The following is a 17357-nucleotide window of genomic DNA, read 5'->3' as shown; positions in this document are numbered from 1 at the left end:
TCAAACAGTATTTGTCATCTTTAGGAAGATCAAGACTTCCCATGTGTAGTGCATTTGTTGTCTTCCTCAAAAAAGTCCCCAGTGTGGGTCTCCTCTCACCCTATACTTGTTACAGCCTTATCTGCAAGGATCCAGTCCATCGCCATTGTACTCTACACAGAGGATCACCATCACCACACAACTACAGCATGCCTGCAAGCCTTGGAGAAGGTTTCCTTGCCAATACAAAGTAGTGAGAACTCACTGTGTGTGTGTGGTATAGTGACCCAGCTGTTTTGCTTTCCATTCTCAGCTTACAGAATTCACGTCAGCCAAAGTACGGTGGATACACTTCGGTCTCTAAATGAGGGCTATGAAATAGTTCCTAGGGGAAAAACAGAACTGAAGGTAAGAAGGGCTGGTCTGTGTGAAATGCTTCATAAGGGATTTTTCTTGCTTTAGGAATTTTCATATTATGGTCTTCTTTGGCCTTCATCCATCACTCTTCTATGAAATCCTTCCTAAACAATCCACATCAGTTGTTTCAATACATGAGGTAATTCTTGAAGGACCATGTTAAATATCCATGCTATTAAGCAAACAGATGTATGCTCTATGCCTGTTCATTCTAAAAATCAGGAGAGGAAGCTGTTGAAAAAGTTGGTAACAAAAGAAAAAGCACTGACCAATGCCATTACCATCTGAAATCCTCTACCACGAGTGGATTCCTGGTGTAGAGGGTGAATGGAAGGGCAAAAATCTTTTCAAACCTATTTTTTTTCCCAGTCTTGCTTCTGAAGTTTATAATAAGAGTTTATCTGAACCAAATCCCTAAATTCATACATCTTCCAGCTACTGCTACACAGAGTTCTGCCTGACATCAGACTGTGTATTCAATCAAGTGCAGTCACCCTTTTTCTCACTTCAGCATTCTCATAACATGCACATAACAAAGAGGCATTCTTTGCAATAGGATTATTTTTGCTCAAGGAGGATACCATAGAAGAATAAAGTTGAATTTAGAAGCCTTCTGGTGATTATCAGAGAAATGTAAAATTGTGGCAGAAAGAAGAAAGAAAGCTCATGGTATGAGGCACTGCTCATTCAGAAAGAGCTTAGGTTGATAAATGCCATGGAGAAGAGGGAGGGAACATGCATATTAGAATAATCCATGATCCAAAACTCAATATTTTTTTTTAGGTGTTATAAAATGATGAGAGACTCACAAAATGGTAAGGGATTTGTGGAAAAGACACAAATGAAGGCTCATTCATCAGTGTCTGTATGCACCTCAGCTTGAGCTGTCTATTGTCCTGTCAATGGGAGTTGTAGATACAAGTTGTAGATACACCCTTCCGAGGGTGATACACCCTTCCAAAGTGGACATTCAGAAAACTCAGATAACATACAATTAGATCTGGAAGTGCTGTCTTCTTTCTCATGATACAAACATATATAAATGTCTATAAAACATATATAAATGTTATAAAAATACATTTAAATGAATTTGTATACTCAGTTTATTCATAAGGGTCGAAGTCTGTACCTCACTTCACTGATTGGCCTCTCACTGTATGAAGTGAGGATTTTATTATCGTAATAATATCTTTTAATTAAACTAATTAAACTACTTTTTAGCCAGAAATACTCCCAATATTTAGGACTCTATTTAATTCAGCCTTGACAGAGCTGATTATTTTCAGAGTGCCTAAACCAGACAGACTAAATAATTCATCACTATATCACTTATCTTCTTATAAAATCACTAGGAAGAATTAGTTTTGCTTACATTAAACTCCTACAATAGGAGGTATGATTATGTTTCCAGGTGTCCAAACAATCTTTTATATCAAAGAAGTATTTTGTCAAGTTGATATGGATGCAATGGAATATCTGAGGTAATTACTCCAGCTTTAGTTAACAGAAAGAAAACTTTGCGTAGTCAGTGAAGATAAAATAGCACTTCAGGAAATTAACCTGACCTATTTTCAGTGTCCAGTTTTTGTGAAGATAAATGTCACCCTAGAAGTGTCTGTTTTCCTGCACTGGCTCCAGACAATGATAGTTGGCTCTGATACAGTTGGATGTATTGTGTAAGATGCATCTTGCTTTAAAAGCTAAATTATTGATGTAGAGAAAGGAAGAGAATGTTCTGACATTAAACCCAGCAGCAGTTGTAAAATCTCTCTATTATTGATACCGGTGCTGCAAAATAAGATGATTAGAGATACTCATTTCTATTAAACTGTGTAGTTTCAATGGCCCTGATTAGTGAAGGTCATTTGTACATGGCAGTTTGAGCAAGGTCTGTTTTTTAAAGGCAGTGAAACTAAAATTCTCCCAGAGACACTGCAAAGGAGAGCACAAGACTTCCAGCCATTCTCTGTCTCTGGATATATATGATGCCCTCAGAATGTATTGAGCAGAGGGTGGTCCAAAAACTGTTCTTTATCTGGAGTTTTGTTTGCATTTTAGGGTAAAGGAGTAGAAGATACGTATTGGCTGGTTGGGAAAAAGGGATTTCTGAAGCCCTTACCTAAACCTCCTGAAATAAAGCCAGGGTAAGTATGACTTAATCACTGTTCTATATATTCATTAATAGGTCACCGTTGGAGCTCACTGCTGGCATAACTGTGGTGTCTGTTTGCAAAGTCTTTGCAACCTTTGTCTTAGGCAACTTAAATGTTTTCAGGCACAGCACTGGGACTCGGGAGTGGTGCAGGTGATTCAACTCTTCTCCTTAATCACAGCTCCCAGAAAGTCTCATGGGAACTTATTATTTCTACCTTGCAGTCCATTAGAAATGGAGCACCAGGCAGTTCCTTCCTGAATGCCCCTCCTAACCTGCATCTATGTCTGTGACACTCAGGTTTTTTTCTCATCCCACTAAACTCCTCCAGAAAACACTAGATTCATTACAAACACATTTCTTCCCTGTAGCACTGTTTATTCCACCCAAACCATAAGAAGATATTCTGTTTTAGAAGTATATCAACATGCAATTAAAGACCTAATGATGTTGCCTCCATTCAAGAGGGGATAAGTATAACTCATTCAGCCATTTTGAAGTTCTTCAATACCTGACTTTGAAGATTGAGTGTCCCTGTTCAGCTGTCCTATGCTGAACGCCTGGAAATTATGTTGTGGTCAGGTCCTGAAAACTGGGAGTGTGATTTGTTTGACGAGAACAGAGTGGTCACTGACACTGGAGTTACTCAACCTTGACTCTCTTTATAGTCAATGAAGAGAAATGCATGCTGGCAGGGTGTAATTAGACTGGCCTGCTTGAATATCTACACTGGAATATAATAAGTTGCTCTTGAAAGATGCTTGTTCACAGTAAAGAGGTTCTGCAGTGTCTGACAGCAAGTACTGTATGTTTTCCTTTCAGTTCTGACTTCTCTTGAGTAATCTTTCTCTAAGTTTTGCCTCATTTCCTGTCAGTAGAACACAAAGGGCATTTATCTCCCTTTGCAGATAGTATTTACCTAGTGGACAGGTACATTCAGGACAGCCCATATATTCAAAGTGCTCCCAGTTTTCTTGGGGTAACTTGAAATTAATAGTATTAGAATCATATCTTTTAAGATATTTGGTTGTCAGACAAGTTGGAGTACAGAAGGTGACTGGAAGGTAAATGTGAGACATGCACAGTGTTTCTTAAACTTGGACACATATTATTGTTAATATTTAATGGAAATGAGCTATTGATTAATGTGTGCTGATATCCTTGATGCATTTCTCATGAGAAATACAAATCTCGGAGGAAATCTGCCATGTTGCTGAGGTGAATTGTCTCTCCATGCTACCAAGGAAGTACTAAATCTGCTAGGTCCTTCTCACCCAGGTTTTACCATCTTAAAGTCAATTATCAGGCCTTTGTTGACAACCCTCAAAAAGTCATCTGGTAGTATATGCTTCTACTTGGTCAGATTTATGCAGATTAGAGATGTTTCTGAATAGAAATTTTAAATTATGACAAATACATCACGTCTAAGTGGTTGAGGATGAGGGCAATATGATGAGGGAAAAAACTGTCCTACACAACAAGGATCCTGAGCATCCTTGTGCCCTGCTATTTACTGTTCTTTTGCAGTATTTCTGTCCCCACAGTAGTTGAATAAATGTAAAAGTAATCAGAGAGAAAAGCAAAGCTAAATGAAATGGAACATGTCCTTAAATGAAATTAAAGGTTCAAAATGAAAGCTAAATCCTGCAGAAGAAAAGCAGGTATTTGGAGAACTGCCTCAAGCATAGGCAGTGCTATTATCAGGCAAGGTTCAGACGTGGTGTCCTTTTTTTCCAGCCTTGTCTTGAGGTTCAATTTTTATGCCAATTTCTTAGAGGCAGATAGTTATTCCTCTGTAATTGCTATATCTTGGTCAATATGGTGGTTTCAAGCTGCTGCTTGATATTCTCCAGAATTTCCTCATTTGTAGGTTTTTGAGCTAAGGAATCTTCTTCTTCCTCTTCTATTCACCTCATCCTGAACTCCTCTTCTGTTTAGATCTTTCCTTTCCACGAGGTCTTGTACAACCTGGTCCCTCATAACTAGAGGGATCATTAGATTTTCTCCTGTTCGTAAGAACGAGGAATGTATTTCTCATCGCTTCATTCATCATCATGGCTCACAAAATCAAGCAACACTCCTTTGAGAGGTGCCCTGCAGACTTTCAACTCATAGTCTGGCCTTCTGTGTGAACTCTTGACTTAAATTACCACAGGTCATGAAGTACTGAACAACAAGGAGAGGGGATTTGCTCTAATGTAAATCTTCAGCCCTCGGGATAGGAAATTCTCTTTACCCAAATGAGCTTGTAATACCTATTTTAATATAATGTGCTTGACACCCTGGAGAGATATTTTGCTTGAACTAGTCCTTAATTCCTGGTTTCTACTGCTCTGAAAGGAAATGAGTGCCCACAAGGCTGGATGAAGGTATTTCACACCCTGCATGTTCTAAGGAATTTCACAAAACATAATTAAATTGAACTATATGGCTTCACACTTTCCTCTATGTCGATTGGATTATCTTTACTGCTGATGTGTGCTTTCCCCAGTCATCCCAGTTAAGAGAGAAAAACATCAATTGCCTGTGTCTCATGCTTTTTTTGCAACTTGAGTGGCTTAAACTTCGTCAGACAGGCAGTTGTGGTGGTCTTGCTGAGAGTTTGTACTTGCTAAGAGTAGGTTAATAAATTAGGTTTGGTCTAATGTCTGTACTACAGAAAGGCAAGTCTGGGGTCATGGATTTAAGGTTCGAATTCTTGGGATGGAAGTGCTGAGTGGAGATAGGGCTCAAAGTAATCCTAGGAAGATTGATTATGTCATCATAAAAATGGGTGGATCAGTGTCTGACCCCATGAGTTATCATATGAACCTGGACAGCTTGATGAACTTCGTCTCACTTATGCTATGTTAGTAGTGCTTCTTACTGACACAAGTCCATGATCTTTTTTCCATTAAAATACTGTGTGAAATATAGTGTTTTAGGCCTATGTTGCCACGTAGTACCCATCAACCAAATAGAGCTGAAAGCCTAGTCCTTAGTAAGAGAAGTTCTTCATATATGTGAAGTCAATTTTCTAGCTCTGGTGGGCAATCATGAGCAGATCTATGATCAGGTAGCTCATATTGATATTCATAGATCTCTAGGGATCAATCAAGCTTCATTATCCTACTTCAGACTATCAGTATGCTTGTAGTCTTGGCATCCCTAAGTCTGGAAAACGATCCTGGGCTTACATAGGTGAACATGCATATAACACAGGCTGGAAGCCAAACTTCAGCAAATGTAAAAATGTGGGAAAAATACTTCATAATATGTCATGGTAAATGCTAATAACCCCATAAAATAGTGTGAAAACAATCCCTTCTGGTATTGTTGAAATTACTGAGAGAATATATCTGACTGTCTAGTAATAAACCTCAAGCCATAACCAAATGACTAACAAAGGAACCATTACTGCTTCTACATAATTTGGATTTAACTGATATTCACCACCCTCTCTGTTTAATCCCAACTACGGTCTTATGGAGGCATTAACTGGAACATTATCATTGAATACCACTGTCTGCACTAGGCCTTAATATATTTGCAATTGTATAAGGAGGTTCAGGTAAACACATGCAACTCTTAAAAGCCAGGTGATGAGGGTGACATTGCTCATACAGGATGCAATGCATTTTAATTAAGAAGAAAGTAAATTCCATTAAAGTTCCTAATATGCTTCTCACCATCTCTACTTCCTTCTAACCATGCATAAAATTAAACCAACTAAAAGGCTGTTCTTAAAATCAACCTTATGTCAAGCTACTGAGGGTCTGCATATCTGTTTTCAGAAATAAAAAGCTTACTGGAAGTCAAGGAAGAAACCCATTCACCTACTGTCTGTATGGGAAATCTATTGATGTTCATCAGTGGCCCAGGACACAGGGATATAGGTTCATAGGTTCATAGGTTCATAAGGTTGGAAAGGACCTACAAGATCATCTAGTCCAACCATCCTCCTATCACTATCCCTACCCAACTACTAAATCAATACTAAATCAAATCAAAATAGGAACATAGGGGCATAGGGACATAGAGACATAGGGACATAGGGAAAGTGAAGGTGTAATGTCCAGATGGTAGTGCTGCCTCCTGTTCCAGGGAGTTTTGCCATTGAAGGTTAACTACCCTCTCTCTGGATCTGGTCAGATTTTGATTTTATCTGCTTGGTGTGAGGGCTTTAGGTTTTCTTTGTATCACAGAAAACAGGGCATGCAGTAAAATAGTCTCCTTGGTCCTTTGCTTACTCCAAGACAAATTCCTACACCTTTCCTGATAGATGTCTACCTTGTGATGGATGTTATTTCCCCTCTTTTCTGGCAGCTCATTAGGATTTGTATTGCTGCATCTCAGGATCACGTAGGTTGGGACTCCACTGTGAAAGATTGAAAAAAAAAGGCTATCTACTGAAGTCTTATATTTTACAGCAGGAAATAATAGCAGATTGTGATGGATATACACCTTGTACCAAGATGATGGGATAGACAAAGCAAGCATGCTGAATAACCCAGCAGCAGCTTAACTGTGCCCTTAATATTTCAGATAGGCTGGAAGGAAAGCTGAGAGATACACCAGGAGGCAAGTTTGGGGGCTAAAGAGCAGGCAAAGAAAAAGCACAAAGATGGTAAGATACTGAAAGTCAACATGCTATGATGCTCTCAAACAGGCTGCCACTTGTCAGCACTGATGGGGCACTCCACTTGCCCCAAACAACAGAAAGGAAGTTATTGAAATCTATCAAATGTAAGCCTGCTGCATTTGGCAAAGCATTGAAAATTATCTACTACCTGGAAATATTCAATAACAATTGAAATTCAGAAAAAGGAAAAAAAAAAAACAAAAACAAATAAACAAACAATCCACAATCAACAATGAGAGATGGTATCACATTCATCTGCATTTCCAGAGAGTGACACAATGGCTCTTTCTCTTTCTAGTTCTATCTTAAATACAGTGTCAACACGAGGAAAAAAAAACAGATATATAATTCAGAGATATTGTATATAGACCCTGGATCCTCTCAGGGGTTTTTAACCATGAACACACTGCCTAGGGAAGGAACACACAAGAGTTTTGCATTGCTGTCATCAGACACAGAGCCCTGCTCTTGTGTGAAATCATATAGAAGTTCTTAAGTCTGGAAGAATCCATACAGCAGCCAGTCCAACACCATCATAAGTACTAAGCATAACATGAAGTGAGAAATCGATAAAAAATAAAGATGCAGCTGGGAACTGGAGAACACTCTGAGACTTTCCCATCCTTCTGTACATGAGGATTGGCCTTGGAGGAAGCGCCAAGAATTTAATTGAAAATGAAATGAGTAAGAAGTGGTAGAGGATGCTCAAAGACTCCAGTTCCAAATATGAGATGAAAAACAGCTCTTTGTGAGGAAAAAGACATCCATGAGAATGACATGGCTTCTTACTCTACCCAACAGAAAGATCTGTCGTTCTGCATCTGTATGGAGAGACTCTGACAGGAGAGGGTCAGTGGGGAATCTTTCTTATTGACACTGATTTATTTCTTTGGGGGATAAGTGAAAGGATTTCCATTCAGGATTCCACTTGATGTTTTTTACCCAACACACATTTAAACCTGAAATAAAGAGCTTGTACAGCAAACAGCAGCAAATATATATATGTTACTGTCCTTAGGTAGCTGGACTTATGAGACAGCATCACAAGATTTCATAAATGAACTTTATATAGAACATAAGTTATTTGGGGAAATCAAAGCACATTCTGGCTCAGAGTCTTGATCACCCCAAAGTCAGTCCTTCACAGTCAGTCTTTGCTTTTAAAATGACTTCTAAACCCCCAAGACACCAGCAAAATAAAGAGAAAAAGCCATAGCAAAGCTGTGAGAAAGAAGAATTTTTATCTGAATCCTGATTGTTTTAAAGAGGTAAAGGTAAAGAAAGTGACTCATCTCCTTTTGAACAAGGCTTTGTGACTTGGAATGTAGTTGTTTCAGCTGATTTATTTAAACAGGCTCTTAACAAGCAAGCTGAGACTTCTGGAAGAGTAGGCCGGAATGTTGGAGAACTGCTGTAAGAAATTCAAAATGAAGTGTTCAGAAAGGAAGTAAATTTGGCTAGCAGCAGTGTTCGATTGTGATTAAATGCATTGTCTTTCCGTTACAGATATTTGTATGGATTAAGGGAAGGGCTTGTTACCTGTCTTTGCCCACCACATTCTAGCCTGCAGCTAAGGCCCTAGGCATGGCTGAGACATGCTGAGATGTGCCTGGTAATTTCTCCTGTCTCCCTTAGGCAGGCTATGAGGATGATTTTGCAGAGCAAAATTCTTTTATGAATGACATTGCTGAGAGGCAAGAGGAAAAAGTACTGAGAACACTGGGAACCAATTTCATAATAGGCCCCAGGTTTGACTGGAGCAGGACCAAGGAGCTGAGTTGTAATGAACTGCCCAAGATACCTCGCAGTAGATAATATTTTGGTCCACTACAAAAGTTTGAATGAGATGGGAATAAGAAAAGAAGACAGGGATGACAGTGTTTTCACTCATGACTGAGGTCTTGAGGCGGTTTGAGCATAGTTGTTCTTAGTGAAGTGTACAGAGTGGCCAAGTCACAGTGATGCTCTGTCTATGAACCTCATGCAGTCATACCATCATTTGAGTCAGAAGGGACTTCTAAGGACCATCTGGTCCAACTCTCCTGCAATGAACAGGGACACAGCTCAATTAGGTTGCTCAGAGCCCCATCCAACCTGTCCTTGAATGTTTCCTGGGATGGAATATCTACCACTCTGAGCAACCTGTGCCAGTGTTTCAGGAAGATCCTGTCCAGGGAGCTGGAGAGCAGGATCTCACACGAGCTTTTCTCCCGCTGGCTTCAGAAACAAGGTGGAAGGAAGAAAAGATCTTGAAAAAATAACAGATTATTTTAGACAGGTTGAGGTGGAAGAAATTAGGAAGGAGGATGCAGAATCAGCAGCCAGCAGTTGCTCAGACACTAACAAGTTCAGAAGATATAGCAATATTGCTTATATGGATCTTTCATGTTATTGTTCTCTGAGTGACATCCAACTCATAAGCAAAAGTTTCTTTTATATATATATAAACAGTGTTTAGAGTTAGAGCTTAGAAAATCTGATATTGGGCTTGGACCACAAAGACCTTAGTCAGGTCTTGACCTTCTGGTCAGTCACAACTGGCTGCACTGTTGTGCAGAAACAGGCAACAACATCCTCTATCATCCCTGTGGATGATGTTCAGTAGGATTGTTTCAGGAATAAGTCCCTCACACTTTGATTGAATTTTGCCACTGATTGCATAGAGGGGCTTAAGTCCAAGTGCTCCTCCTCTTAGCCCAACTGGTAGTACTTTAGCTAATGTAAAGTTATTGAGCACTGGCATAGCCGTGTCCCTCTGAGTTTTGCAACTTACACAGCTTTTAGAGTCAATGTAGAAATTTGGGCACTTCCAGGTACCCCTCTTCTGCCCACCAGAAGATATCCTCTTTGAGATAAACATGTTCATTCACCAATTTCTTTGTCTCTCCACTGACTCAGAAGAGAGTCCAAATTTTCTGATTCCAAAGGAAACATCTCTTTTGCAGTTAGTGGGACAATTCTTACCTGAACTGTATATTCCTAGAAGAAGCTATTACTCATTCAACCCAACAGAATTAAGTCCTTTGGTCTTCCTTGTCTTCAGGATCCATCCCTGAAGGCTCCATGACTCACAGGAAGTTTTATAAATAGGAATCAGGGTTTCTATGAGAATGAAAGGTGTTGCAGAAGCTGAGGATTTAGGTAAGACATGGAAGGACAATGTGTTCAGACACTGTGGGCTATGGTGGTGATGGGTTGATTGTTGGACTTGATGATCTTAGTGATCTTTCCAATCTCAGTGATTCTGTGATTCTATGATGATAATTTCTAAGACAGATCTGGTGAAAGAGTTGAAACTTGATTCCTATTTCCCTCCAGAAAGTCTGAGAATTTTCTGCTAAGCTTTCAGTTAAAACTGACTGTCTCAAGGGACAGTTATATAGGATTTTGATTTGGAAATATTTCCATAGCTCTGAGAGACAAGAATTGCTGAAAAAACATCCCATGTGAGAGCAAAAGGCACTGAGAGAGGAACTATAGTAATTAAATGAAAGATCACAGAATCATAGAATATCTTGAGTTGGAAGTTACCCTTAAGGATCATCAAGTCCATCTCCTGACTCCACAGAGGACCACCCAAAAACCAGACCATAAGATCTTCGTAGAAGTTTGATTCTGTTCTTCCTTTTGATGAACTAAAGGAGGATCAGAGAATTAAAAGAATAATTATCACAGGGTTTGTGTTGTCTAAAAGATTCAGGATGCAGTCATCTAGTAGAAATCTAATTTTAGCTCCTCAATCAACAAAGTCATTCATCTCATCCTGAGAGAAGTGTCTAGAATGTGTCTAGAGCAGTCTGGAAGTGCCTGGCTATAGGGATTACAAAATATGCCTGTCTCAGCAACTTCAGGATAGTTAAAATTAAATTTGCTAATCTCACTCTTTGCAGTAAGTCAAGCTGAAGACTCAGAATTTGTTTCCTCTTTTCAAACTAGAAGACACTTACACTTTCATAAAGTCACCAGTATGGTCTGTTCTCTATTGCAGATAAAACTGAACTGGTTCTTTCTCTAATGGCCTACATGTTCACTGCAGGTGTAAAGCTCATGGGTTACCCACGGAAGAAATTGCAGAGTTCAAAAGGAGGAAAGCTGCAAAACAACTTGGCAAAAAGGCCTAGATCTGAGGTAGTAGCTGTAGGACAGTCCTCACGTAGCTCTGCTGTTTAGTGTCTGCTTGTGTGTCATTCGTCTGCACAATGCTGGTTTTAGTTTTGCCTTATTTTTTGGTCAAAATTATGTATTATTCTTTTTAAGTATCTCATTCAAAAAGTGCCAAGAACTGCACCAGAGTTGTCTAGAAACAGTAGTAGCCTTGTTGGATGATCTCCTAGCAAATTTATGACCTGTTTTCCCTATCATTCCTGTAAGACATATGGTACTACTGCATCTACTTGCAGTGTATTATTGATCTGTTTGATGACAATGTGCACTGTGCCAGGATAAGCCCAGCCTATGGTAAACTCAGATGAAGCTGGAATTCAAGCCTGGAAGAGCCCACATGGCCTGTTGCTTTCATTTAACACACCTCATAAAAGCAGCTCTGTTATTCATAGTTCTGCTAACAATTGGGAAGAGAAGTACATGTGTAGTTAGGATGATTTTGTTAGAAATTAGAAGTTATGTGGTGTATAATATAGTGTATGGTTACTTATTTTTTTTAGCTTCTCCCTGTTTTGATGTCTTCATCCATGAACTCTGCTCAGTAACAATAGATCTCTCAAGATCCTTTTGCATTTGGAAAAATACTGTAGCTGCTTCTTGATGGACAAACCATAAACTAGTAAGGTGTGGTTGACTAGAAGTTAAGATTTGAATCTGAGGTCTGAAAGCTGAGTCAGCACAGAGTGTTTGATAGATTGACTCTGTACTTGAAAGTGAAACCTGCTTTTACATGGAAGCCCAGTAAAATTACAGCTTACTATTTGTCCTTCAGCCCCACTGTTGGAATAATCTTAGATGATTTTGCCTGCATGATCTCTCTAAATATTAAAAACAGAATTTCTGAAACAAAACACTCACTCCTATTGATTTCTCTTCAATCACATCTTTCTTCTCTTCCATCTGCTGTTCTGCATCAGTTACTTCTTCTCTCTTGGTATGCAGAGGCATCTCCCAGCAACATAGTAAAAGGAAAATCTCTGACTAGCACCAGGAAGGCTTAAAATAAAACCCCAAGGAAATTTCTTTTCCTTGTCTCCTTAGTGGTTGCACAAGAGTTCTGATTGTTTTTTACAAAGTCATTAGTTCTTTCTCAAAATGTTGGATAAGTGAACTGTTGGGTGAATTCTAAATCACATAACTTGATACGTTTGCAGTTTCTTAACATTCAGGGTTATGACTTCATATTTCTTCACTGTTCTCTCAAACTTGGCCATCCTTGGCCTCCCACCAAGTGTGAGAGTGAAGAGACCACAATATAGAATCATAGAATTGTTAAGACTGAAAAAGACCACTAAGATCATCTAGTCCAACCATCAGCCCATCACTACCACGTCCACTAAACCAAGTGCTGCATCTCCACTGTTCTTGAATATTTCCAAGGATAGTGATTCCACCACCTCCCTCAGCAGCCTGTTCCAATGTCTGAACACTCTGAGAAGAAATTTTTCTCAGTATCCAACCTCAACTTCCCCTGGAGCAACTTGAGGCCAGTTCTGTCTGTTTTATTACTTCCAAATTGAATAGCCTGTCCTCAGAGGCAGGTAATCGGACCTTCAAAGATCTTCTGCAGAACCGTAGATCAAACAACAAAACACAACTCCCTTAAGTGATTACACAAAAGCATTAGAGGGTTTCAGAGTGATCAATACTGTTCTGGTTCCAGTGTTATCAGTATTTCTGTACGTTCTGTATATCCTGTATATATTGTTATAATGCAACAATATTTTACTGTTAATTGGTCATTAATGCGAATACTTTTTGGACCTGATACCATCCTATTCCTCTCTTTTCAAAGCCCCTTTTTCTAATAATCTTGAGATCCCTGCTTTCTACATTTTTCTTCTAAAGTAATTGCTTGTTCATCGTTCACAACAGTGATGTCTGCGGTTTGAAACCTTACATATCTGTGTATGTACAAAAAATTTCTCAAATGATTCTTTTTAACATATAATGATAACTGATACTTAAATGTGTTAAAATTTGGTTCTTTTCAGCTTACAAAATGAAAATTTTCTTTTACTGTACGGAGTGAATTTGATTTCATGTGATGCTTGATGTAGGACAAGTCATAGACAGAGTTGAGAACTAACTAAAGCTCAGCTTCTGGTCTTTTACAAGTTCCTAATATTTGATTTGGCTTTGAAACTCCCACTATATAACAATAACTCAGTGCCTGTCAGCTCTTTCTGTGTCACTATGCCTCCTGTGTCAGACATGGTGGGACTGTGGGGCTATCAGAGCATCTGGGAGTTCACATTTCCTGTGTCAGCCATCCGATTAATAAGGCATCTCTACTGTTAGCAGACGAAGGATTTCTCAGGCTTGTGATGTACAGTTAGAAATATCCTTCGTGAGCAGCTGATCTCTTTGGTATTTTTTGGAAATGATATTTATCTTTATGAAGTGGACCCATGCTACTCCTACAGTGCATTTGTGGTCTACTGAGACCATAACATCTATGTAGTTCTGTACCAAAAATCCTCCCTGCTTGATGCTTCCAGATGGCTTTGAGAAAATCCAGTGTTTCTGCTTGGTCTGATGCAAAAGGATGTAAAATGAAATTCTACTCTTCAGTGAGCACGGCTGCTGACTCCTCCTGTCTTCTGTTTTACAGCCACAACTGGTCAGGCATGTTGACCAGGAAACTTAAATTTGTCCTGAGGAACACAAAGAGGGCACTGACAAAAACAACCTTTGAAGAAATGGGGAGCATAAAAGAGGCTGAGATAAGTATTGAAGAGGAAGAAATCTAAGAAGAGCACAATGAAGAACTAAGAAGACCGGGACGGTTACTTTGAAGTCAATCCCAGCAGAAAAACCCACACCTTCTATTTAATTCCCTTTCAGATAAGGGAAGTAGAATTGCTACACCCTCATAACTTTTGCAGGTGGACGAACCTGACCATCGTTTTTCATTGAAACTGGGCCGTGGTTCATCATGATTTCATTCGTGCAATTTTGGAAAGAGAGTCATGGTGGTGGGTAGTACCACTCCTTCATCAGTACTCCAGTCAGTCAGAAACTATAGAAGAGGCTAAACACTTTGCAGTAAATAGATTTGTTGTTGTAGGAAACTCCAGTATCATGAAGATGAGTACAATTCACAGGGAAGTGTTTTTCACAACAGAAAAGGATCTTTTCTTCCCACGCAAGGACAAATTTTGAATCCAAATATTTTGGTTGCTGTATGTCAATTTAAGCTGAAACATTTTCTTATAAATTGACATTTCAGTAGCAAATGCTGTTGTAATGTTATATGTGATTCAAAGTGAAATGACAGTTTTGAAACTAAGCAGTTCGGTATGAATCAATATTTGTTTTCAAATGCCAAAAAGTGATTCTGATCAAAATGTCAACATATGACATCTTTTCAATTCTGGACCTAAACTGGAAGACTTTCTTTTTCTTGTTTTATACACACACCTATGTACAGTACCTGAAACATTTTATTCTCATCATCCCAGAGGAAGATGAAGAGAGAATGTCAAGGTATTGGAAAACTGAGATGCAGAGAATGACATTATGTATTCCTTTAGCTGAGTGATAACGAGACATGAATCTTCTTACCTGAAAAAATGAGGCTGAGTCAAGGAAAAGTCCATCATTTAATCAATAAAAGAGCCTGAAGCATCACAGTCCTTTTCCTCCCCATTCTCTAAGTAGTTTCAAAGCTACTGGTTTTCAAAGTAAGTCATTAGTGAGCAAAAGCAGCTTTTTGCCAAGGGCCAGCTCTTGGCCTGTAGGCACTGCTCACAGAGTACTCTTCATCTGTGTCAAGTACTTTTGTTGTTGGCCACTTCTCTGTCCATTTTTTAACTCTCTCTCAGTATCTGGTTTCTAACAAGCTTCTGTGAATTGTTAATGTCTCTCCTGCCAGGTTGCAAAGAACTGCAGATGTGGTAATTTAATCAATATTGCCATCAGAAAGTGCTTACTGAAAACACCAAGACCTTCCTCAAGCCTGAGTTAAACCCTTCTCAGCAGAAAATCCAGGACTTCTACCAGTTAAATGGCTCTCTTAGGTTATTGAAGATATATTTATGAAAGAAAGAAAGACAGACATACAAAGTTAAGTTATTGTAAGAGCAGCTAATCCACCATAGAAAGTATAACACATGCATTGTCAAAGTTGTTCATGCTATAACTACAAGTGAAAATGGGAGGAAACTTTATTCATGCTCTTCAAAATACAGATTGTACCCTGTGGCGTCATCCTTCTGGTAGTAACTGTTGGCTGTTTTGGATGAAAGCTGGTATTCCAGATGGGAGAAGCTGGCACTTGGAAGACAGCTGTCAAAGAACTGATAGGGCACTTGAGTTGTCCAGCAGGACTGAGGTGAGCTTTCACCTTCTGCACTGTACTTGCCCATCCAGTCAAAAATTCATCCAGGAATAACATGTTGAGCAGTTCTCTCTCAGTATACCTCAGTACATACTTCCAAGGAAGTATATCATCTGTGTTGCTCTGTGCAAATCTGAATTTAAAATCAGCTTTTGCATATTTTTCATAATTTTCCCATGTTAAAAACATTCATCAGAGCTGTTCTGTTACATAGTGTTGTGGCTTACAGCAAATTTCCTCTTGTCTGAAGATGCTTCTCCGATGTCACAGGTAGAAATGCACGTTTTCTAAGCAAGGCTGATGACCCTCTCTACCTTTTCTTTTGACATGGCATTTTCTCCTGGATAGGAGTTGGATCATTGAACTTGCCTGTATTCAAGTCTGGCCTCCAGACGAAGAGAAACACCCACAGAAACATGACAAAATGGGTGGGAACCCTGCCCATTGTGGGGGGTTGGAACTAGATGATCTTTGAGGTTCTTTCCAACCCAAGACATTCTCTGAAAGGAAAACCACGTAGGTATAGCTCTGTAAAGTGCAGTCAGAGACTCAAGATATCTGGCAGCTGCAGGAATATGCCATCATCCTTCCTGAATGACTTCTCATTAATCCATTTATATGGTAATGTAACAGAGCAGGCAGGAGAAAAACCTTCTATTTCTGATATGTATTAAGTTGAAGATTATAAATAACAGGAAAAAAAGCCAACAACTCAATAACAGCTATAAAACAACTCTTCAGTTGACTACAGTGTATATATATCCACCTTCAAATATTTACACATACACATGGATATGTATATATGTTCCAATTTTGGGGTATCCTGGTATCCTGATTTTAATTTCATACTTACTCACTAAAAATAATCTTTTAAGTGTGTGCTTTTTTTATTGCAAAAAGATATATTTTAAAGAAAATACTCCGTAGCTGAAATTTTCTAGCTGAAGAGCATTTGTACAACACGATTTCAATCTCCCCTTCTGCACACGGTTTTTGAATTCTTTCTTCAGTCTGTTGTCTTCAAAAATAAACAGCATTCTTTGGATTTATTAATAAATAAATAAATAAATAAAACAGTCTATCTGTGGGAAAAGGGAGCAGAAAAGCAAAGTTCTGATCACTGACGACTTGAGTAATCCCAAGATAATTCTGAATTCACTTTGAAGCCAGTGGTGTTTTTTTAACTCTTAATTCCAACAGGAAGAGGCCAAGGACTCATCCCAAAGTGTGATAACCTCTGCTGTTAGAAGGCTATAAAATGTATTTATATTTTCCTGGCATTGTTCTGTTCAGACAGGTTTAGGTTTATGCATGAGATTTCAAACTATATTAATTGTAATCATTCTATCACACTTTTTTCTTGTTATTTTGCTCCTCAAATCGTGTTTGGATATTGTGAGAGGAAGATATTTGCTGGAAGAAGCAAATGTAAGATTTCTAGCTCTGCAGCCAGCATCTCAAATGATTGTGATCACTCGGTTGATTTCTTGGACAGTGAGGCAACACAACATTATCAACCAGTGACTGCAGGAGGCTTTACTGCTGATGTTATAGGATATATTTTAACTTAATCATACAAATCTGCTGACAGCTGTAGGAGGCGCACTTCTGTCCAATTCAAACTGTCCAACAATAGTTTATATTTCCTACAGGATCTGCATTATTTCTAACAGTGAATTAAA

General features: G+C 38.8%; 1 protein-coding gene across 1 annotated transcript in view; it reads left to right on the top strand.

Annotated features, from left to right (window-relative positions):
• The window catches only part of GUCY2F (guanylate cyclase 2F, retinal), a 45845-nt gene extending 31692 nt beyond the window's left edge, over positions 1-14153 (top strand). Inside the window, exons 16-18 of the mRNA XM_065730321.1 lie at positions 293-387; positions 2455-2540; positions 13948-14153. Coding sequence (XP_065586393.1) covers positions 293-387; positions 2455-2540; positions 13948-14086 — 320 coding nt within the window. The 3' untranslated portion in view covers positions 14087-14153. The remainder of the gene's footprint in view (positions 1-292; positions 388-2454; positions 2541-13947) is intronic.
• The last annotated feature ends 3204 nt before the right edge of the window (positions 14154-17357 follow it).

Source organism: Cyrtonyx montezumae, unplaced genomic scaffold (genome assembly GCF_038088225.1).
Source record: "Cyrtonyx montezumae isolate F1298 unplaced genomic scaffold, pur_monq_1.0 scaffold_12, whole genome shotgun sequence".
NCBI lineage: Eukaryota > Metazoa > Chordata > Aves > Galliformes > Odontophoridae > Cyrtonyx > Cyrtonyx montezumae.
Note: the sequence above shows the minus strand (reverse complement) of the source record. Positions and strands in the feature narration are given on the sequence as shown.